At 41.7% G+C, this 24,590-nt stretch overlaps 1 protein-coding gene across 4 annotated transcripts in view; it reads right to left on the reverse strand.

Moving 5' to 3' along the window:
* Positions 1 to 6,880: 6,880 nt before the first annotated feature.
* Positions 6,881 to 24,590, reverse strand: part of LOC124132740 (transient receptor potential cation channel subfamily M member 2-like) — a 56,120-nt gene continuing 38,410 nt past the window's right edge. For all 4 annotated transcript variants that reach the window (XM_046496813.2, XM_046496815.2, XM_046496816.2 and 1 more), the window contains 15 exons: positions 24,307 to 24,391; positions 21,901 to 22,013; positions 20,787 to 20,887; positions 19,696 to 19,924; positions 18,806 to 19,006; positions 18,268 to 18,278; positions 17,925 to 17,997; positions 17,183 to 17,311; positions 16,496 to 16,768; positions 15,767 to 15,941; positions 13,477 to 13,633; positions 11,534 to 11,766; positions 10,672 to 11,056; positions 10,345 to 10,377; positions 6,881 to 9,280 (listed from right to left, as the gene is read on the reverse strand). In XM_046496813.2, the coding sequence (XP_046352769.2) occupies positions 9,232 to 9,280; positions 10,345 to 10,377; positions 10,672 to 11,056; positions 11,534 to 11,766; positions 13,477 to 13,633; positions 15,767 to 15,941; positions 16,496 to 16,768; positions 17,183 to 17,311; positions 17,925 to 17,997; positions 18,268 to 18,278; positions 18,806 to 19,006; positions 19,696 to 19,924; positions 20,787 to 20,887; positions 21,901 to 22,013; positions 24,307 to 24,391 (2,247 nt within the window). In that variant the 3' untranslated portion in view covers positions 6,881 to 9,231. The remainder of the gene's footprint in view (positions 9,281 to 10,344; positions 10,378 to 10,671; positions 11,057 to 11,533; positions 11,767 to 13,476; positions 13,634 to 15,766; positions 15,942 to 16,495; positions 16,769 to 17,182; positions 17,312 to 17,924; positions 17,998 to 18,267; positions 18,279 to 18,805; positions 19,007 to 19,695; positions 19,925 to 20,786; positions 20,888 to 21,900; positions 22,014 to 24,306; positions 24,392 to 24,590) is intronic.

Consider the following 24,590-nt stretch of genomic DNA (forward strand, 5'->3'; position numbering starts at 1 on the left):
CGGTGTCCTATAGCTAGAACATTGTCGACTGCGTGGATGGGTATCTATTATATCATTCATTGGTTTGTCTGGTGCAGACTCGAATATTTACATGTCGGTGTCCTATAGCTAGAACATTGTCGACTGCGTGGATGGGTATCTATTATATCATTCACTGGTTTGTCTGGTGCAGACTCGAATATTTACATATTCGGTGTCCTATAGCTAGAACATTGTCGACTGCGTGGATGGGTATCTATTATATCATTCACTGGTTTGTCTGGTGCAGACTCGAATATTTACATATCGGTGTCCTATAGCTAGAACATTGTCGACTGCGTGGATGGGTATCTATTATATCATTCACTGGTTTGTCTGGTTCAGGCTCGAATATTTACATGTCGGTGTCCTATAGCTAGAACATTGTCGACTGCGTGGATGGGTATCTATTATATCATTCATTGGTTTGTCTGGTGCAGACTCGAATATTTACATATCGGTGTCCTATCGCTAGAACATTGTCGACTGCGTGGACGGGTATCTATTATATCATTCACTGGTTTGTCTGGTGCAGACTCGAATATTTACATATCGGTGTCCTATAGCTAGAGCATTGTCGACTGCGTGGATGGGTATCTATTATATCATTCACTGGTTTGTCTGGTGCAGACTCGAATATTTACATGTCGGTGTCCTATAGCTAGAACATTGTCGACTGCGTGGACGGGTATCTATTATATCATTCACTGGTTTGTCTGGTGCAGACTCGAATATTTACATATTCGGTGTCCTATAGCTAGAACATTGTCGACTGCGTGGATGGGTATCTATTATATCATTCACTGGTTTGTCTGGTGCAGACTCGAATATTTACATGTCGGTGTCCTATAGCTAGAACATTGTCGACTGCGTGGACGGGTATCTATTATATCATTCACTGGTTTGTCTGGTGCAGACTCGAATATTTACATGTCGGTGTCCTATAGCTAGAACATTGTCGACTGCGTGGATGGGTATCTATTATATCATTCACTGGTTTGTCTGGTGCAGACTCGAATATTTACATATTCGGTGTCCTATAGCTAGAACATTGTCGAGTGCGTGGACGGGTATCTATTATATCATTCACTGATTTGTCTGGTGCAGACTCGAATATTTACATGTCGGTGTCCTATAGCTAGAACATTGTCGAGTGCGTGGACGGGTATCTATTATATCATTCACTGGTTTTTCTGGTGCAGACTCGAATATTTACATGTCGGTGTCCTATAGCTAGAACATTGTCGAGTGCGAAATGAAACTACAAAGAAACCAAACAAGTGTATATTGACTGTTCACCTATAAATGTATTCCAGTCGTGTGGTACTCAGTTCTGCGCGACAATGAAAGGAAAGCCAGGACTTAATTTGTTCCTGAATGCCCAAGGTATGATTATAGATGGTTGATAGTCCCAAGGCTTTACAGTTCAATATATGATAATCCAAACAGTATGATGAGCTCAATCTAAGACAACACTAGCGCTGAGATAGCTTTGTGACACATGGTCGATGCCCTTAAGACAATATGCCCTACGGGATACGGATATCGGATATGAGTCTGTTATGCTATATAGTTTCTACTTGTACTTGAAATACACATGAGACGAAAATAAGTTATCAACGAAGTGTTTCAGAGCCCTATGAAACCGAGTTTACATTCTTTTCTCTATTTTGTCAAGTTAGTGTCTTACTTGGTCTGAGGTCTGAAAACTAAATCGAAAGTCCTGTTACAAGGGCCTTCCCTGTCTCCTGAAGACGTGATTGGGTGGGGTATTAGTGTATATAAGTAAATATTAGGTTATCGTCTACAGAGGACACCTCGAGAGATGTAGATTATATTATATTGATTACTTTACATGAAAACTTCCGCGGAATAAATTTTGAATTGATTTGCAGGAAGAAAGTCTTCGGTAAAGTAAAGAAAACGCATATAATACGACACATGCTGACATAACGTCTACTCTTCGAATGACCTTATAGGCATGCGAGACTTCAGTAATTTGACCGATAAACACTTTGTTGATTAAATCTAATAATACGCTTTGTTTGATATGACAGTGATGCCATCTTTTGCACAATGCTCGTCATAACCGGGAAAGCTATTACCATGAATAGAATGTCCAAACACAGGCGATTGCGTACTTGATTATATATTATTTGTTCGGATGGGGGCAATGCATTTGCATGTACTTAAATCCTCAATCTTTAACATTCGATTTCATACGAATATAAACTTACACCCACCCACCAGGCAGGAAGTGAAGGTTACATGCGTCAACCATTAACCCTACAAAGTACAAGAATTTGTACTTTATTTAGAAAGTGTCATCCCAAATATATCATTTGTTACATTTGTCTACTTTCTAAAAGGCATTGTGTATTCACGACCTGAATGTTGTTGGCACAAGCCGCCGATCTGTGTGTGGTCAGGCATTATTGAGGGTTCGAATCCCGGTTCGCCCCGATAATGTTTCTAGTCTTGCTCCTTGTGGTTAACGTCACAAACGACCTGCATCACTTCGGACTTTCCTCCCATATTAAGCTGACTCGTCGTGATGTAACTGGAATACTGTTAAAAGCTGAAGGCTACCAAAAAGCGGCAGTGACAGCTAAGGGATGAAACTCTTCAGAGCGAGGTGCGAATGCTCAGACCACTGGACTACAAATGTTTCTCGAAACGTACAATGAAATCTCGTTACTCCGGAACTTGTAGGAACTGTACCTCTTTTGTTTATCTCAATCTAGAATCAACCGCCTCCACAGTGTAGTGGAATGAGCGTATGCTCGGGGCAGGATGGTCGGGAGTTCGATCCCCGACCGCGTCATGACAAAAGACGTTTTAAGATGGTACTTATTGTTACCCCGCCTGGCGCATATCATTAATGGAATAAAACAAGGACTGTTCGGCTTGGAGTCAGCACAAACACACACACACACACACACACACACACTCACGCACGCACGTACGCACGTACGCACGCACGCACGCACACACACACACACACACACACACAATAATCTTCAACTCGACATTAAACCACATTTCAAATCACCTCGGCCAATGCCCCGACTGCATTGATCGTTGTTCATACTCAGTTGTCTTTGTAGATTCGATTATTTAAATGCCGCCTTGATTTGTTGTGATAGTGTGTTTTCTTGTAATATTTACTCACGCACTTTAATTAATGATAATAAATTAGTGTTTTCGACATGGGAATCAATGTTGACAACTGTTATTTCTGTGTGAATCTCGTGCCAGACAACAGGGAGGAAAAAACTGCTTGTCCCCCACGGACTTCACTCAACTATTACATTCGCCACAGATCTATAACTATCTCCGAACGGAGCAGGTTTCTCATCACACTCAGCATTTAACTTCCACGCCACAGTGAGTGTTGCTAGGCAACGTGGTCTATGTAAAGTCTACACCGCAATTTGCACCCAACACGATTTGTAACACAGCGAAATGTATAAAAAAAAGCCGAGGATTCACTATAATGGCCTGAAGTGAACATTGCACCACAACACTTCGTGTTTTGGTTACACGAGATGTCTAATAAATATATAATTATACAATCAACACAAGATCAGTGTCATGAGAGGATTGCGACAGAAGACCCAGCAAACCACCGTCTACAAGAATCCTACCCATTCAGAGCACTACATTCACTTCAACTCTAACCCCTACCACCCCCATCAGAAACCCTATATTGGCACAACTTCAACTCAAATCAGCAGATTACTTAAGCACCAAACAGGCATCGATACCATCTCCACTGGCACCCCATCCCCCAGTACTATCCTCCAAGCCTATGGCCGTAATCCACCCTCCAACATTAAACGTTGCTGTGGTGATTCGCATGTAGGGGAAACCTGCCGCCTGGTAGATATCCACCCAGAGAATACATCAAAGAACATAAAACCTCAACAGCCAACACAGGCAGCAAGTCAAAATTCTCTCCATCAAACATCATGTCAGGACTTCACTAAAACAAAGATTCTCAGAAGCTATAGAAATGCGGCGTCACAAACCTTTGATCTACAGAGATCAAGCGTATCACACACCCCCTCTGCCTATGCAGGTCTAAGGAAGAAATAAACCCTTTATTAGTATCCAATCAGCTTATTACAACCTGTGTGCCATTTCTTATTCTTACTGTACATCGGTCTTCATCCAATTACCTGTGTGTTTTTTCTTATCTATTTCCTGTTAATGTTAATCTGCTACTTATCACAACATATCATGTATATATACTGAACAAGAAAAGTTCCTGTGACATTGAATAAGATTTAATGCAAAGTTATGTTTTTTACCAAATCTGAAACAATTTCGGTTTGCCACAGATAAAAGACTCCTGTAAGTGTTCAAATGGTTTAATTTGCCATACTGACTTCAGATGCGTGATTTAGCGTGTGTGTCCACCTCTGGTTGCGATGCAAGCAACACATCTTCGTCTCATGGAATGGAACAGGCGTCGCACAAAGTCCTGTGGGATATCTGTCCACATCTGCTGGAGCATGTTTCGAAGTTCCTGGAGTGTCTGTGGAACACGTGGTTGACGTCGAAGGCGCCAATCCATCTCATCCCACATGTGCTCGATTGATGAGTGTTCAGGGGAGAGAGCCGGCCAGGGGATGACATTCACGTTGTTTTGTTGAAGAGAATCCTGAACAAGTCGAGCAATATGAGGCCGGGCGTTGTCATGTTGAAAAGTAATGCCTGGACGCAAAAACGGTAGAACAACAGGGTTGATGATCTCGTCGCAGTAGCGCTGTTCATTGAGATTTCCCTCTACCACTATCAAACGGGTCCTCTGTCTTGCTGTAATCCCACCCCATACCATAATGCTGCCGCCCCCGAACCGATCTTTTTCCATGACACAATGATTGACGTAACGTTAACCTCGACGTCGGTACACTCGAATCCGTCCATCGCTGTGGCTGAGGTGAAAACGAGACTCGTCAGTGAATAGAACTTGTCCCCACTGCATGGCCGTCCAGCGTAGACGCTGTTTTCACCACTGTAGACGTGCTCGACGGTGGCTTCCTGTCAAAATTGGACGTCTTGCGGGTCTTCTGGCGACAATCCCTGCACATCTGAGGCGACGACGTACGGTTTGTGAAGATATTCGTCGAAGGCCATGGATGCTTCTTGCAGTCACTGTTGCTGGCTGGAATCGATTTCGTAGGTGTGTTGTTCGAATCCATCGCAGTTGTCTTGGCGATTTTTTGGTTACGCGTGGCCTGCCACTCCGAGGAAGGTTTCGGACTGCATTCGTCTGTTGCCAACGTTGCCATAAACACCAAATGGTGTTTCTGTGGACGTTAAGTTGTCTTGCAACATCACGTTGACTCGATCCTTCTTCAAGCATACCAATGTCTCGCAGGCGCTCATTTTCGGACAGGCGTGATATTTCATAATGTTGAATAATTGCGTAATTTTGTTGTTTTTCTGAGTTTTTGTTGTCAGCACGATGCTAAACAAAGCATATGGAACCCGTTAACGCACATGTTTTTATACCCATTCTTGGGTAGTGAAATGCATAGGGCTTGCATAAAAGTCAACTTTTGCATGGAATGCATGCTTTTCTGTAGAAGTTGCGTCTTTGTGACTTGATTCCATACATGTACTACAATATTAAAAACCAAACTTTACTTGTTTGAAAAATACACTAAAATATTGGTGTCACAGGAACTTTTGTTGTTGAGTATATATTGAACCGCAAAAGAAACGGCACTTCATGAAAGTTTCCCATTGAAACATCAATAAAAAATTGGGGGTCATCTTGTTTTTGACACTTGTCTGTATCCAAAGTTAATGTTAACGGCCAAAAGGTGCCACAGATATGGATATATGGGTCGCCAAAATGCAGCTTAAGAAACGACCATGGTACAAAGTCCCGAATGCTTTCCATGAAACTCAAAATGATACGTGGATCCAACGTTCTTTTAATGATACTAGCGCCATACGAAGACTTACAAAGAATCAGGGAAAACATGCACCTTCTTGATGACACCAAATGTCTCTTCAGTGGTTACAAAGTAAAATTGAGATTCTTGCTCTTGTTTGCGTTTTCTGATTAGTTTCTGTGGGTCACCACACTGAAGAATTTCGTATTTCTTCAGAAGAGTGTACTGGCTAGAGGATTTCTTGGAGTGTGTGTGGCTTCTTATATATCGTCTATGATTTTGTTGTATGCTTTTTAGGTATCAAGACACGACTGTTCTCATCATAGTGCTTGTCCAGGTTCTTTCGGAAATTCTCCATCTTGGTAATGTGAAGGAGCATATACCTTCAGCAACTTTACACCTTGAATATCGCTACAACCATGAAGGTAGGTCGTTTTTACTACTCCTTTCTTGGTTAACTCATTTAACATTTGTTACATTGACACCATTATTAATCATTCGTGCATGGTGCACATATAGCTAGATATGTTCAACTTGATGAAATCCACAAACACTGACATGGTGCTGACAAACCATGAATCATACTCTGGGATTCGATCATCTAGCACGACTAATGGACACTGGTCTGCACCGCGACCTGCTGTGCCTTAGACGACTTGACATCCGAAATCTTTAAAAACTGATGAATATGTATTTATCAAAAACACAAGGTCACACAATGAATGAGGCAAATCATATTTCAAATCAAATACTTTATATCATGGGGTTTCGTATTAAAATATACAATATATTAAACAAATGTACAAAACATTACATACACAATGTTGTATTACATTATGAAGTGGATAACATTAAAGGAAAATATAAAAGTTTGAAACACTAGTATTAATAGATCATAATCTTGTAAAATGATACTCCTGCCATTTGAAGAAAAAGTCTGTGAAGTGTTTTTAAAAGGCACTGTATACAACAGACCAACTATGGCCTTCATAACTCGATCCTGCTGAAAGAATGGATTCTGATTGAAATAATTTAAATGTTTTGGCATTAATATCAAATTAACTCAAATATTAAAAGTTGTTTGAAACAGTGTGTCTACATGTTTTCACAACTTGATTACCGTGGTCACGTGCTGGTTCACATGTATCAACGACGCTTTCGAATGGAAAAGAAACAGAAAAGGACAGCGGCATATATAGAGGATAGATGCACGTGTCAGTCTGTATTACTATGGGTAAGAAATGATTTCGTTTTAGCTGCCTATTTCACAATAACTTGTCGAAGGCTTTAAGATACCTTGCAGCATTGTTGAAATAAAAACACATTTATGTGTCTTTGAGCACAGGGAAAGAATCTGTCAGTCCCTTTTTACATCACCCGTGCCCTCAACGTATAAGATTGTTCGTCTCCACTGACCATACATTGTGGTGTGCGCCATGAATCTCCATGTAAGTCAGTCAAGCAGGGTTCCACCATAGTACAAGTACACATTATTAACATTTTCACGCTCAGGTTCGTATGCAGCAAAGACTGATGAACCTGGAAGGTTGATTGATAACTTCAAGCTTCACATAGAAGGATTTACGTCATACGTTTGAGTTTTCGGTATTGTTCCTGTTTGCCTGTTATCCAAAGGTCATAGCGCCTGCATATTTTACTGACATATCTCAGAGAAACAATATGGATGTGGATATGTCGCTATGGTTGCATGTAATGTCGTCAAGAAACTATTTCACTATTACCACTTGCTTCTATGTGACGCTTTGAACCCATCACTTAACCATCGTATCCTATGTGTTCATGTTAAGTTGCCCTTGGTGTCCTCAAGAACCAGCTTTCAGGAGTCAGTTGTGCATAGTGCTTCTGACATGACACAATGGTGATTACAGAAAGGCACTTGTTAATATGTACCCCGAATCAATACCATTGGCACAATTTCCATGTTTCAAAATAGTAACATAGAAGCATCCAATCGACCTAAAGCAAACAGTCACGTGATTTTTCACTAGATGGTTCCAGATCATCCACAATCATCCAAACATTAAGCCAAACTGAATGAGTAAAAATAATAATAATGAGAAATATTGAGAATGGCAGATAAGGATACCTTCGTGGACTCCATTTTCACTTTGGGTGGGAGGGGATGAGTCACGGTGACCATCAGGGGTTTGTTTGAGAGGCACACATTAGTCGCGGTTCAAGTTGAAGTGTTACAGTAGACTGATTGAACGTGAGTTGGCAAATTGCCATCCGTCGACGTTGAGATTTGTAAGGCACATACAGGTTACCACTGAGAGGTAGGTATCACATAACAGATAAACGTTGGTAACGGAAATATATTCCTTCTCAGTCCTGAATAAACATTACCGAATAGAGTATCCAGTATGCGTACAATAAGGATGCACTCGATACTCTGCTAAGAACAGTTTTTTGGCAAGGCAACTACAACTTTGAGTTTTCGGGATTACGTTTTGCACACACAAATTATCTAATGACTTCAATGTCAAATCATGCAGCATCTCTGATCCTATCACAACAAATTGTCATGGCATGTGAAACGGGAGAACCAGGTAATTAAAGTCAAGAAGCATACATTCCTCAACAGCACTCCATGTTTGGAGAAGATTTAGCACCATGGGACATACATGATAACATGCTATCATGCATCATCAATCGAGACATGAGTGTTTCAACTGTAGTAATTACTGCGAAGAAGCGGTTCAGTCTTTCCAATGGTTTCCGTAAAGGAGAATGTAAAGTCTACACAATGAAGCACATACTACGCATAAGTCGCAATGAAAACCATAAAATGTTAGTCATTACTGACAATGATCCAATAAGAGAATGTTATGCTATGTAGTTTTTAAAAGAAAACATTTCAGGTGCAAGTGCTAAAAGGTGCATTCAGGTTGTGTCCATCTCAGCCAAACACTACAGGCAGTATTCCACGGTTCAGTAGTATATACAAACTGCTACGACATTTTAACACAAACAAAATGCATTCGCTGACACTATTGCCAGTTTGTCTTGAATGTTGATCATTTACCTCTACACAGCTGCAGTCTATGCTAGGATGCCATGCTCACTGAGAAGGCAGCATCAGAGGATGCAAGGCTGAAAGACAGGCATGCATTGTCAGCCTTAATCACGCATCCTTATCACATAACGGTTCAATTTGATGGTGGGTATCACAGTAACATTAGGCAGCACAATATTCCTTAGGCACACGTCATTATTGTTTGTGAATTGGACACTAAGTACATGGAGCACTGGTCAGGGGGTCAAAGGTCATTGTCACTGGAATTTATGCATCCGTTTCCTTTGAAGCCATTCTCTTCATCCGAATCGTCGGCCTGAAATTTGACAAAGTGTACATGATCTTAAAATTGTACAAAATAACTTTCAGACGCTAACTTCCTGGAAATGGGGTTATTATTATGTGGGATCGAACTCCGGCGACGTGGATGTCTATGCCATCAACCACCGTTTGCCTTGCACTGACGTTATATTCATGGCCGCCTTTATATAGCTGTAATATTGGCGTAAAAATACCTTCACTCACTAAATCAATACTGATCATAACTTTTGGATTTTTTTGGTTGTTTATCGCCGCACTCAGCAATATTCCAGCTATATGACGGCGGTCTGTAAATAATCGAGTCTGGACCAGACAATCTAGTGATTGACATCCTGAGCATCGATCCACACAATTGGGATACGATGACATGCATCAACCAAGTCAGCGAGCCTGACCACCCGATCCCGTTAGTCGCCTCTTACTGGCAACAGCCTACATTAATCATCATTGAATTGAAGCCACATGTATGTCTATATCTGAATAAAACTACTCTCTTAAAGTAATAAATTGTAAACGAAAATCAGGCTTTAAAATCAAACAACATAATAAAAATTAAGGTAGTCAAATGCTATCCTCCTGAGAAACCTGTCTCTGGTGTTTTTTATGAGAGAGCAGCATTGCTTCATAGCTGATGCCGGCGTAGTGCCAGCCTGATATAACACAGACAGTGATGTGACCCCCCCCCCCCCCCCCCCCCCTTAGACTCATGGGAAACGCACAATAACATTGTCAACACTTTACTACGAACTGTTCCTACTTTGTGCTTAAATAATATAATTACTTTCAGCACTGAACATAACCACATTTAATTGTACGTGGTTTGGAATTCAATACGTTATAGCAAAATAAGAACATGTTCCTAGTTCCGACTTTCATTTGCATCAATAATTAGTTTATACGTTCCTCAACACTTCATCCGTAGTTTAAAAATCAGAACATTTTATTTTATAAATGTGAAATGTCACTATGGTAAATTGTGAATCGATTCCTTGTCTTTTACCCGATATTTGATGGGTACACAAATTTCTTGAAAGGAACCTATAACCCTGTAAAACATACCTGATGACAGAGATGGGCCGTCTTTCTGGTTGTCTGCAAACAAGAATTGGTTAAAAACTATACATTTGGCATACATTTTATTCGTCTCCTAACTCGAACATTTTTCAGTTTTACCAATAAGAACTGTCTGAATCAGGTAATGTACGCAAATATAATAACCACTAAAAGACCTTTACTTGCAAACTTAAAACGTCATCTAAGGGCTGAGGGATAGCCATACGCGTATCTCTATGGCAAACCTGGAAGAAATAACAAATGATTTTCCCCCAGATATCTAGATGTATACTCAGTGTTTGAAGTTCCGGCACATTCTCTACCGTCACTTACTCATTTTTTCTACTTCTTGTCGGTATATCCATCGGTCTCACTGCCAGATGGATCTCGCCCATAGAACGCTCGAAGTCGCCCATCGTTTCAATCTCCGTCTCAAAATCGACGTCAATGTAATTATCTGTGTCGTCTGCTATAGACGTACATTCTACTTCGTCTTCTGTTCTTGAAGCAAGTATCAGATCAGATCGGCTCATGGATTTCAATAAGTCTGTTCGGCTTCGAGATTTGACCAAAAGGTCACCCCTGTTGAGGGTCCGCATGCCAAGGTCGCCATTTTCCCCTTCACCGTATCTATCACTCATGCGGGATCGTATTGAATTGTCCGAAGCAGTCCTTTTAATTCCAAGATTGTTTGACGATCTTAGAGATTTGGCACCATCTGCAAACACAGTATACAAAGTTGAAATACATTTTAATACCTTTGCAGAGTTGCTTCACTTGCGTACGCCAGAAACCTATGCTCGTGGGTTTGAATCCCGCTTCGCCCCAATAATGTTTCTAGGTTTGTCAGCACCATGCCCGTGTTCGTGGGTTTCACCAAAGTGGTAAACGTCTGAGACCTGCATCAAGCTTTCCTCCCACTTCAAGCTGACACGCCGTGATATGACTGGGATACTGCTAACTCACTCGTTCACTACTACAGCTACTACTACTACTACTACTACTACTACTACTACTACTACTGCTTGGGAATTAATAGACTGCTTCAGTCAGTAAGAGTGGGTCTATCTTATTGTTATTCACTTCGCGTGACACAGCGGTCGGTTTTATGACCTAATGAAAATGACTAATAGTCCTGATTAGGAAGAACTCTACGACGAAGACCAAATACAGCGATTGACACTGCGGGACTTACCAAAACCCCCGTTATCTGGCACGCGAGGTGACTTCCCATTGGCGTCCTGAGACTCTGGCGTCGCCTTCCGTCTACAGCAGCAGCAGCAGCAGTAACAACACAGCTGATAGAATCTCCACACGAGGGTGAATGGAGGAGGAACGGGGGGTTTTCTGTGATAATCCAGGGTGAGACGTACGCTTTGCCACGCCCATATCTCGTCAGTTAACTCATGGATGGTCTGGAAAGTGTAGCTGTAGACAAAAGAGTATGTGAGTAATTTCGCTTTAGACTCCGCTTTCAAGATTACGAATGTCAACATGATAAATTATGGCACAGCTATGAGTATTTTCAATGGAGAACTTACATGAAAATATGGAAAAGTCAACATTGCTGAACCTACAGGAAATAAGTTAACTACGGTTATAACGAACTCAAAGGGACCACTAATTTTAGTTCGTTATAACCGTAGTTCCTTATACGCCTATATACAGCATATGTACAACAAATGGCCGGGACTAAAATATAAGTTCGTTCTATCGGTCAGTTCGTTATAAGCGTGTTCATTATAACCGTAGTTTACTGTAATAATAATATGAAGAGCTTGAAGCAAATGTACTTTTGCATGATCAACTTGCTCAAGTTAATATTCACAATATCATGGAACTAAATAACAGAAATATTCTAATCAAGGCCCGTGAATTGTCCGTGACAATTCTATGAACAGTTCTATCCTGTTTCAGTTATTTGGAGAAGGAGGGTAGGACAGTGCTTAACGACTTCACTCGTCACGTCTAGTACGAGTTGGTACAAGGTGCGAAATCTTTCCGCGCTAAATATTGTTCAAAGCTGTTAATAACCCATACTGAACTCACTCACTCCTTCATCACTTTGGTCAGTTACCTAATTGTGCAAGTGGGTGAGTGAGTGATTTAGGTTTTACACCGCTTTTAAAAATGATCCTACAACATCGCGGTGGGCTTCAAACATTGTATCTATGTGGGGAATCGAACCGGGGCTTTCGACGTGACGAGCGAACGCTTTAACCCCTAGGCTACCCCACCACCGCTAATGGTGTAGGAAAAGTGTACTGTAGCTCTCTGAACGTGAAACTTATCCTGGGTGTTACTTTCATTCAGCAATGGGTTTTACACTAAAAATGGAACAAATAACAACCAACGTCTTGGTTACGACAGCAGGTAGTTCTTTTACATAACATATACTATTTTATGATACGAAGCGAATGGTATTGGCAAGAGAGGTAAGTCCTCGATGCCCATATGATATGTGTCACATCCCCTCAGCTGTATAACACCCCATCCGTTGCATCACACCCATCAGCTGTATAACATCCCATCAGCTGTATAACACCCCATCAGTTGTATAACACCCCATCAGTTGTATAACACCCACTCAGCTGTATCACACCCCTCAGTTGTACCAGGCGTCCCTTGATTGCTCCCAATAGTCTTAAACCAAGATCACCTTCAAGTCTTTGAATGGCATTTGGAAGTGACACACATAAGGAAGATAATTCATGGCTGCCAACTTCTTTATTATGGTAAAAATCATCGTTTTTGAGTATATACTTACTTCTTAACCAGGTGAATGATCACCTTGTTAAAGTGAATGTTGTTATGAATGTTGATATGGGTCGGTTGGTTTGTTGTTTAACGCCGCACTCAGCAATATTCCAGCAATATGACGGCGATCTGTAAATAATCGAGTCTGGACCAGACAATCCAGTGATTAATATCATGAGCATCGATCCAGGCAATTGGGAACGATGACATGCATCAACCAAGTCAGCGAGCCTGACCACCCGATCCCGTTAGTCGCCTTTTACGACAAGCATAGTCACCTCTTACGGCAAGCATGGGTTGCTGAAGACCTATTCTACCCCGGAATCTTCACGGGTCTGTTGATATGGCACTGGCATGGAATAACAACCCCTAAATACTTACTTGAATCTAGCGATGATGATGTTGAGCAGGAGGACGTTAGTGATGAGGATGTACATTGACATAAGGAGGGGCACGGCATATTTGGAAAGGGGCTTGGGGCACCGTGGATCGGTGCTGTTGCCATCGGGCCAGTCCATGTTGCAGTCTGGGGGTGTTGCTGAAAATCAAAATAATGGACGTCGGAAATGTTTGTCTAACGATACAAGAGTGAACAGCGTACTGAGGTGAAACATTCCACACTGAATAGCTCAGAGACCGAGGTTAAAATACAAAATATATCAAAATTACCTAATTGTTTCGTTCAAATCCGTAATCATATTCATAACTTAAAAGACTATGCCTTGCGGGCGCTACTTTGACCACTGGTCTTTCTTTAAGTACCGAATAAAGTCTCTGTTTCTCTCGCTCTCTCTTCTAGATCTGTATGTACTGTTTGAGTGTAGGCATCTTTATTATGAGAATAACTTACGAGCTACGGGGAATTACGGTTAATCTTACCCAGGGGATCAATGATGGAAATTCCCAGGGAAAGATAAAACCGTAATTCCGAGTTTCGATTTGGTTATTCTCGTTCTTACCCATAATCAAATTTACTGCAAACTTCTTAGGAGATCCCATCCCTGATCATTCCTTACCACCTTCGAAACTATTAGCGGCTGTAACTCAAAACAAATGTATCCCTACGCAACAGTAAACAGGCGATCTCTTCACGACACGTCGGATTGTGTAAAATAGCTCGCTGTTACCATTCAGAGTATATTTGTATACATATTTTTTTGTATTTGACACTTATACAAAACATGATAAACATATAGAAACGTGTTGGTGCATTTAATTCATTAACTTTAACAAATTATAAGTCAACATCGGCGAGTGCGAGAATGTCAGTTGAAGTGGGTCACACGTGTTGACGTAAAGTTACAGCGACTCAGTCAGCCAAGTTAAAAGAGTCGATGCCAGTTATGCATATCGCCGCTGGATGGAGGATGGGTGGATGGATATGGAATATTAATCAAGTTGCAGTTATTTAATCGGAATCAGAATCCAGAATTTATGGGACGCCTCATTCCATATTAGCACTGAAAGAACCAAAGAATAAAAAGTAGTACCGGCGACCAATGCAAAACCGAGTTATTTATAGGAAAAAACTGTTATTCATAAGCGCATTACATTTAATCCGGCTGCCCTTATGGGTGAGAAAAAGAGAATAATGCACATGAACGCTACGTCTCGCATATTGTAACTTAGACATGTATAACGCTGTTGTGAGCTAATGGACATGTGACACACTTACGAACGCACACAAGCAGGTGCAAATTAGAAGTCACCCGCCACAGCATTTGAAGCAGAATAATTGAAATGTTTACTCGGGCTTTGAAAATATCCACTAGACTGTACTCAAGGGATTATATTTATACTGAATACCCAAGGAAAACTATCAATACCCAATGTGAATAATAACGAAAGAAAATACTTAAAGGCTCAATATTGTATCTGGAGCACTGACCCCAGCATATGTCCGTGACACTGGTTTCAACATGAGCCTACAAGCAGCATCTTTATATGAGGCTAGGCTCAACAGATGAGACTGTTGTTGTCATATCTGATACATTACTTTGTAAGAGTTGCTCACATGAGTCAAAAACAACCCTACGTTAATTTATAACCAGAGTTGGTTGCTCTCCCTGTCGTTGACCAGTTGACACGTGTCTCTTTAAGCTGATTCCAAGCTTTAGAATCAGAGGATGTATCAACAATCTTTCAAATCAAGAGGATGTATCAACAATCTTTCAAATCAAGAGGATGTACCAACAATCTTTCAAATCAAGAGGATGCATCGACAATCTTCTCAAAAATCATTATGCCTCAATGAAGCAAGTTTACACTTAGCCCGAATTTATCAATGAATTCTTATTATTGTTGATTTCATTTTACGTCAAAATGAGGCACACGTGGGGTGTACACGGCGGCACCCGTACCCCTCCCTGGACCTGGGTATGATATTGTACTGACAAATCTCTCCTCCTCTCAAAGGGGCGGTCGGGTAGCCTAGTGGTTAAAGCATTCGCTCGTCACGCCGAAGACCCAGGTTCGATTCCCGACATGGGTACAATGTGTGAAGCCCATTTACGGTGTCCCCCTGCCGTGATATTGCTGGAATATTGCTAAAAGTGGCGTAAAACCATACTCACCCACTCCTCCTCCTCTCAGAGCATGGTGCGAGAAAAGACTACAGGGGTGAACGAAGTCACTGTGTGCAGTATTTCAGATAAGAAAGCCCTATATATACCTTCAATTTCATCCAAGAAGAATTCTCCAAAGATTGAGAAGAACGCCTTCCTGGGTATGAAGAGCACAAATCTGAGAGACCAGGATGCGTTTGGGTACATGATGGCTTCCGATGCCACAGCATAGGACAAGATGGAGACCATGAGGATGACAAGGAAGGGCACGAGGTCCATCATCTGAAACAATCAGGTTGCACGTTAGAGGTCTCTTCTGAAACTTCTGATTAGTTGTCACATGCATTACAGTGCATGAAAAATGAAAGCATGGTTTCCCCGTTGTGTTTACTTGACATGGTGGATATAGGTCCTTATCTTGCCTTACATTTAAAAATACTTAAATTTTATTGGTCACTAACGTTGAATTGATTTCCTGACCTTACCTTCCAAATCTAACCTTACAAGTAAAATACTTTCATTTTATTGTTCAATGACGCATGATCAATTTTCTTATCTAACCTTACATGTAAAATATTTGAATATTATTAGTTAATGACGTTTTGACGACAGCGGAGTACAATTGGTAAAAAATATATACCCCGCCTCAACTGCAATAGATATTTTGCTGTTCTCCCCTTGTATGGTATGTTATGATGACCAGGTACATAATGGTACACGCTAGGAAGTATATTCATAATCATCATCGTTGTTGCTAAAAGTATTATTGTTGGTGGTGTTGCTGGTGGCGCTGATTGCGGTAGGTGGTATTATTTTTCCCCATAACCATCTCTTACCATCTTCCATATCATGACCAGCATGGGTCCTATCCTCTTGGTGATGGTGAAGATATGCAGGAGCCTCCAGAAGTAACAGATGAAGTCTATGCTGAGAATGAGACGCCCGGCTTCAAATGGTTTTTCTATCGGTATGAGACGAAGGCAAAACCCGAGGACAAAACCGAACAATGAGACAGTGTCGAGGATGTTCCACTTGTCGGAGTAGAAGTTGTTGAGGTAGTCGATGAAACGGGGGTTGTCGATGTTCATCGCAGCGATACTGGTAACGAACTGGAAGTGGATATTGTACATTTTCTACCTCAGAACATTTTGAGGAAACGGCTTGCGACCACACTCCCCAACTGTCTAGTATGTCCAATGCAGTTTTGGAATGGCGAAACCATTCATATATTTCCACCTTCTACGCCCAGTGGAATTTGTTTCGACGGATAATCGAGAGGTATTTCCTGGCGTTGACTTTTCACATTTCCTACACGTCAGCGGTAAAACATAATTTTTGATAGTTCCTTATTTGAAATATACTCTCACCATATGAAAATGTTGATAATTCTGTTATATTTGTCTCCTGTCAGAGTGTTGACTTTATTAATTAAAGAAAAATACAATTGATATAACTCTTTTCAATATTACAATATTAAGCATTACAGAAGACACTTTGAATGAAATAATCTGAGATTAACAAACCTGGTAGCCTTTCTCTACGAAGAAAGAGAATATCCAGACTAGTAACACCGCCTCCAAAGCCGAGACGGTCGGCTTCAGATGTGTCATGATGATGATGGCAAAGAGAAGTAGAAACGCTGCATAAAAAACCTGGAATGAACAGGAAATGAGTGAGTGAGTGAGTGAGTTGGGTCTAACGCCGCTTTTAACAGCATTCCAGTTATATCACGGCGTGTCAGCTTAATGTGGGAGGAAAGTCCGAAGTGATGCAGGTCTCAGACGTTTATCACTTCGGCGAAACCCACGAGCACGGGTATGGTGCTGACAAACCTAGAAACATAATCGGAGCGAACCTGGATTCGAACCCACAATCATAGGTGTCTGGCGTGCCCAAGGGACGCAACTCTGCACAGCGAATCGCGGCGCATTAGACGACTGGGCCACCCGTGCCCCCAACAGGAAATGAGAATTTACATTTAATTAAAGACTGCACAACAAATAGTTAAACTTTTTTAAAAGTCACCCCTATACATAATAAATGTGAACACAGTGTTGGTTCTGTCATACCTGTGTAGTTTTGTATTTACTCATTTTAATTCTTGATTCAATTGTAGAAACATGAATGAAAATATCAACAACGTGTTGCCTTTATGGGAAATCGATCGTCCATGTACCCAGTCATAAATAAGCTTAAACGTCTGAAACCCACTGGCAGTTAATCACATAATGTTTTCCTCCATCGTAAAGAAAAAATTACACTTACGAAATTCAGATAATATTTCACGACGGGGCTGTTGTAGAAAGCTCCAATTTTCTGACAGGGTGACAAGTTTCGCCTGAAGAAAATTCATCAATGACTATAACTTATATGTCATAGAGTCTGACAAAGAACTAAATGTTGATGTTTACTGCTACAAAAACTCATAATAAACGTTAAACCTGATAATGCCATAAATTGAATTTTAAACCATGCATGTACATCACTTTGAAATCTCTAAAAATGTATTTTGAAAACTAAGCGGAAGCTGCTTTGTATTTCCTTTAAATCAATATTTATCATTATCAAATATCATTTTTCTGGAGGATTCGGCTTAAAATATACTTACTGCAGCAAGATCTGTGAAAAAAGTAGTAAATAATAAGATTAGTTTGTCCACAATTAAGAAAACAAAGTTAACGCAAGAAAAAAGCCATTCTATACAGGTATCATAGTGGCTGATTCTTAAAATGGCTCTGTATCAGAATACAGTTTGACTCAATGTCTTTGTAATCAAAAACTTAATCAAACATTATTTGTAGCAAATTGTTAAGTTATATATCTTTATTACGATTTTATTACGAGATGAGGAGATTGTCATTCCTAAGGAGCGGTGGCTGGCCAATCAGGCATAGGTGAGTGAATGAACTGTTTTTCAGTTACACATGTAAATTAAATGTTGCTAAGCTTTATAACGATAACAAATTGCAACAAGAAATATAGTTATTCAATTATTTACCATTCACTGAATTAACCGATTTCTCAAAGCAGGGTTGTATTTTGTGACCGAACTCCTGTCATTAGCGACGATATGAGCAGCTATAATTACGGACAACGAAACCCACACAACTGTAGCAGGGCTTGACAACGAGATAAGCGCTACTTACCTCGGGCTGGTACTGTAGTCTCGCGATATCTCTCCGTGTAGTGCTGGACAAGATATCCTGGGACTGTCTCAGGCCACGCCCTTTCATCGTCTCCAAGCCCGACATGTCTGCCTGGGTCTTAGCTTCTTCGAACACACTACAGGAGTTCTTGAACGTGATGAGGCAAGGGATGAGCGGGAGACACAGGGTGCATACGGCGATCTGAATCAGAGATGAATGAGTGAGTGAGTCGCTTTAGCAGCATTACAGCAACATCACGAAGACAGCCACTATTACATTATATCCACGGTGACAATGAATAATGATAATAAAGATGGGGCTGTCATGCGGCAACGCTGCGTATAATGATGATATATAAAAGTGAGAAAACCTTTTTAATATCCTAAGAAATCTCTGCTAAAACCAGACTACATCATGAGCATGTGTTTATAAATCATTATCAAATAGTGATGACACCACGTGTTCACGAACACTTCCTGGTGTGTACCATTGGATAGCTCTACCAAGACGATGTAAATTTTGATATCTAAGCAGAGTGACTTGAGTTCTGAGGATACAATACGTTGGTTGGTTGGTTGGTTGGTGTGTTGTTAAACGCCGCACTCAGCAATATTCGAGCTATATGGCGGCGGTCTGTAAATAATCGAGTCTGGACCAGACAATCCAGTGATTGATATCATGCGCATCGATCCACGCAATTGGGATCGATGACATGCATCAACCAAGTTAGCGAGCCTGACCACCCGATCCCCTCAGTCGCCTCTTACGACAAGAATAGTCGCCTTTCACGGCAAGCATGGGTTGCTGAAGACCTATTCGACCCCGGATCTTCACGGGCCAGGGTACAATACGAATGATCCCTTGACATGTTTAGTTATTGTGGTGTGTACCCTGACGAGTCCCATGTCCTGTGATATACTGCCCATCCAGATGTACTTCATATAGTTCCTGTACGCTAGCGTAGAAAACACTCTTCTGTTGACCTTCGTCAGCGCTATTTTGAGGAGGTTGACCCGCCAGTGGTTTTTCCTCTGCATGTCTGACAGCAAGGTTAATGTCCTCTCCTTGTCCTCGTTATAACATCCGTCGATTGTGCCAATAGCCAGGCTTAGGAACTGACTGCAAAAGTGTAATACAGTTTGAAGGCTATCACAAAGTCAAGACATATTGAATGTACACAACACAGAACTATCCACACGACAAATAACGATACCTTTTAAATAATAAAGAATAATATGATAATAATACCCAACCAAAGACGTGCAAGTCCATATCAACGTAGACAAACTACATAAAAGAAGTTTAGGACCACTCATGACAAAATCGGCTGTTCTTTTACTTCTATTGAGTAGTATATAGTCAAATATACGTTTGAAGTTACACACAACTTAATGATAAGCCTGAAGAAAGTAACTTGTTTGTTTGTTTGTTGTTTAACGCCGCACTCAGCAATAATCAAGCCATATGACGGCGATCTTTAAAATAATCGAGTCTGGACTAGACAATCCAGTGATTGACATCATTAGCATCGATCAACGCAATTGGGATATCAACCAAGACAGCGAGTCTGACCACCCGATCCCGTTAGTCGCCTCTTACGACAAGCATAGTCGCCTTTTAAGGCAAGCATGGGTTACTGAAGACGTATTCTACCCCGGATCTTCACGGGTCTGAAGAAAGTAACTGCACGTCCTTATTGCAGATACAGAATCTGTCATCCAAAAGCCTCTAAGTTGCAATGCTAAAAGGCTAAATATACATAGGACTGACAGTAATTAATAACAGAATATTGAGTTTTCCTATCATCATCTCAGTGACTATGGACTATTGTGAGTTTCTGTAGCTGACATTGATTCAGTGGCATGTCAGTACAGTGACAGCTTGAGGGTTTCATAAAAGAGGTTTTTTTATCCACTTCTCCATAATGTGTCTTGGTTTTCAAATTAAACTGATACATCGAGAAATACTGACAAAAACTCACCCTGCGTGTTCCTTGAGTTTGTTCTTGTCGTTGATGCTCTCGGTGGACGTGGCTATAGATCGGAGTATTGTGCTGGCCACCAGGGCTGAGACGATCAGGTCCTGGCAACAGGGTAATACATACAGCCGGGCACACAAGGCGCATACACGTATAGAAATCAGTACGCAGTGTTCAGTTTACAGTCTGTGAATGGGCAAGACAAATTTTATGACAGAAGTTGAAAATAACAACAAAGTAATATTTTAAAAAATCATATTTTCCGCATTGATATACAGCTATAAACAACACAGCGATTTATGTGCTTTTGATAATGTTGGTTTACACCAGTGTATAACACTTGATCTTGTGGAATGCTCTTGTGAGTAAATCTAAAACGTCAAAGCCAGTAATCTTGATTACAGGCCGAAACTGATTCCATAGGACGTAAAAGGCAAATTAGTGGTGAAAATTCAGTGATGACACCAGATGTCTGCGTAAAGGGTCAACATGTCCTGTCCTACTGGTTGGGTCAGAGAAATATTTACATTATTTACATCTGGACTGACTTAACCACACGAGTGAGTGAGTGAGAGTGTGGTTTTTACGCCGCTTTTAGCAATATTCCAGCAATAACACTTCAGGGGACACCAGAAATGGGCTTCACACATTGTACCCAGGTCTTCAACGTGAGAGCGAACGATTTAGCCACGAGGCTACCGCACCGCCCCCTTGACCACAACAACGTAGGACTGTTGTTCCTGAGAGTAAACCTGAAGGTGGATGTCATGCAGAAGCTACGTGTACCGAATATGAAATAAAATAAATTTAGAAACATTTCGGAGAATATCAAGTTACGATTTGAAGTGTTCTAGCCATATTTGGTTATAGAGAATATACGTATTTCAGTATGAAACGTCAGAGAATGAATTTTGCTCAGAGATCTAATCAGTACGTGTTTAAAATAATAAACCAGAAAAACCAGTGATCGTTAACGTGAACATCGACCCATGATGCCAGGCTACGATGATACAATATCAGCCAGACTGCTTAAGTGGACGTTTATGTCACCAATCCTAAATCTGTCCCAGGATCATTGCGACTAAATAATTGATATATTAACATGGCATTGACATACCTTTCCCCTCTTCCAGAAAAACTGGGCCATGGTGGACTTGTTCGAGAGAACCGCCCACAGGAACAGCTCGTGGAAAGGTCCAAGTTTTAATTTCTCAATAATCGACTGACTGTCTGAAATGATACGTAGACTGTGGCTGATATCAAGAAGTTGGTAAAACAAACACATTCAACATTTTTGTAATTTCCCAACTACATTTCAAGCTGGTCGCCATGGCGTTTACTGCTGAATGTGTATACCAAGGTGCTGGTGGCCATGGTGTTTACTGCTGAAGGTGTATACCTAGAAGCTGGTGGTTTTTACCTAGGTGCTGTTCGCCATGGCGTTTACTGCTGTTTGTGTATACCTAGAAGCTGGTCACCATGGCGTTTTCTGCCGAATGTGTATACCTAGAAGCTGGTCGCCATGGCGTTTACTGCTGAATGTGTATACCTAGAAGCTGGTCGCTATGGCGTTTACTGCTGAATGTGTATACCTAGAAGCTGGTCGCCATGGCGTTTACTGCTGTTTGTGGATATCTAGAAGCTGGTCGCCATGGCGTTTACTGCCGAATTTGTATACCTAGAAGCCGGTCGCCATGACGTTTGCTGCTGTATGTGTATACCTAGAAGCTGGCCGCCATGGTGTTTTCTGCCGAATGTGTATACCTAGAAGCCGGTCGCCATGACGTTTGCTGCTGTATGTGTATACCTAGAAGCTGGTCGCCATGGTGTTTACTGTTGAATGTGTATACCTAGAAGCTGGTCGCCATGGCGTTTACTGTTGAATGTGTACACCTAGAAGCTGGTCGCCATGGCGTTTACTGCTGTATGTGTATACCTAGAAGCTGGCCGCCATGACCTTTGCTGCCGAATGTGTATACCTAGAAGCTGGTCGCCATGGCGTTTACTGTTGAATGTGTACACCTAAAAGCTGGTCGCCATGGCGTTTACTGCTGAATGTGTATACCTAGAAGCTGGTCACCATGGCGTTTTCTGCTGAATGTGTATACCTAGAATCTGGTCGCCATGGCGTTTACTGCTGAATGTGTATACCTAGAAGCTGGTCGCCATGGCGTTTACTGCTGAATGTGTATACCTAGAAGCTGGTCGCCATGGCGTTTACTGCCGAATGTGTACACCTAGAAGCTGGTCGCCATGGCGTTTACTGCTGAATGTGTACACCTAGAAGCTGGTCGCCATGGTGTTTACTGCCGAATGTGTATACCTAGAAGCTGGTCGCCATTGCGTTTACTGTTGAATGTGTATACCTAGAAGCTGGTCGCCATGGCGTTTACTGCTGTTTGTGTATATCTAGAAGCTGGTCGCCATGGCGTTTTCTGCTGAATGTGTATACCTAGAAGCTGGTCGCCATGGCGTTTACTGCTGAATGTGTATACCTAGAAGCTGGTCGCTATGGCGTTTACTGCTGAATGTGTATACCTAGAAGCTGGTCACCATGGCGTTTACTGCTGAATGTGTACACCTAGAAGCTGGTCGCCATGGCGTTTACTGCTGAATGTGTATACCTAGAAGCTGGTCGCCATGGTGTTTACTGCCGAATGTGTATACCTAGAAGCTGGTCGCCATGGCGTTTACTGTTGAATGTGTATACCTAGAAGCTGGTCGCCATGGCGTTTACTGCTGTTTGTGTATATCTAGAAGCTGGTCGCCATGGCGTTTACTGCCGAATGTGTATACCTAGAAGCTGGTCGCCATGACGTTTGCTGCTGTATGTGTATACCTAGAAGCTTGCCGACATGACGTTTGCTGCTGTATGTGTATACCTAGAAGCTGGTCGCCATGGCGTTTACTGTTGAATGTGTATACCTAAAAGCTGGTCGCCATGGCGTTTACTGTTGAATGTGTACACCTAGAAGCTGGTCGCCATGGCGTTTACTGCTGTATGTGTATACCTAGAAGCTGGCCGCCATGACGTTTGCTGCCGAATGTGTATACCTAGAAGCTGGTCGCCATCGTTTACTGCTGAATGTGTATACCTAGAAGCTGGCCGCCATGACGTTTGCTGCCGAATGTGTATACCTAGAAGCTGGTCGCCATCGTTTACTGCTGAATGTGTATACCTAGAAGCTGGTCGCCATGGCGTTTACTGCTGAATGTGTATACCCAGAAGCTGGTCGCAATGGCGTGTACTGCTCTATGTGTATACCTAGAAGCTGGTCGCTATGGCAATTATTGTTGTATGTGTATACCTAGAAGCTGGTCGCCATGGCGTTTACTGCTGAATGTGTATACCTAGAAGCTGGTCGCCATGGCGTTTACTGCTGTATGTGTATACCTAGAAGCTGGTCGCCATGGCGTTTACTGCTGAATGTGTATACCTAGAAGCTGGTCGCCATGGCGTTTACTGCTCTATGTGTATACCTAGGTGCTGGTCGCCATGGCGTTTACTGCTGTATGTGTATACCTAGAAGCAGCCCTGTCTTCTCCTCTCTGATCTTACAGAAGCTGGGGATGCGGCTGTCTACGTAGTTCTGTACTCGCCAGGGGGTCTGCAACAGTAGTTCTACATCAGTACAAGCAGTAGGACTCTTGTCACAAGGATATATCAAATCAGTGGTATTATAGAGAGATCAATTCTCCACGGCTTGGGGCCAATTTCAGCCTAGATCCAGTCATTGTGATCAGTGCTGTGTGAGAAACTTAAACATTGTCTCTGTGTAATTAGAGCATTCATAAACACAGAGATCG

The sequence above is a fragment of the Haliotis rufescens genome, unplaced genomic scaffold (assembly GCF_023055435.1).
Source record: "Haliotis rufescens isolate VD_foot unplaced genomic scaffold, xgHalRufe1.0.p SCAF_11, whole genome shotgun sequence".
Lineage (NCBI taxonomy): Eukaryota > Metazoa > Mollusca > Gastropoda > Lepetellida > Haliotidae > Haliotis > Haliotis rufescens.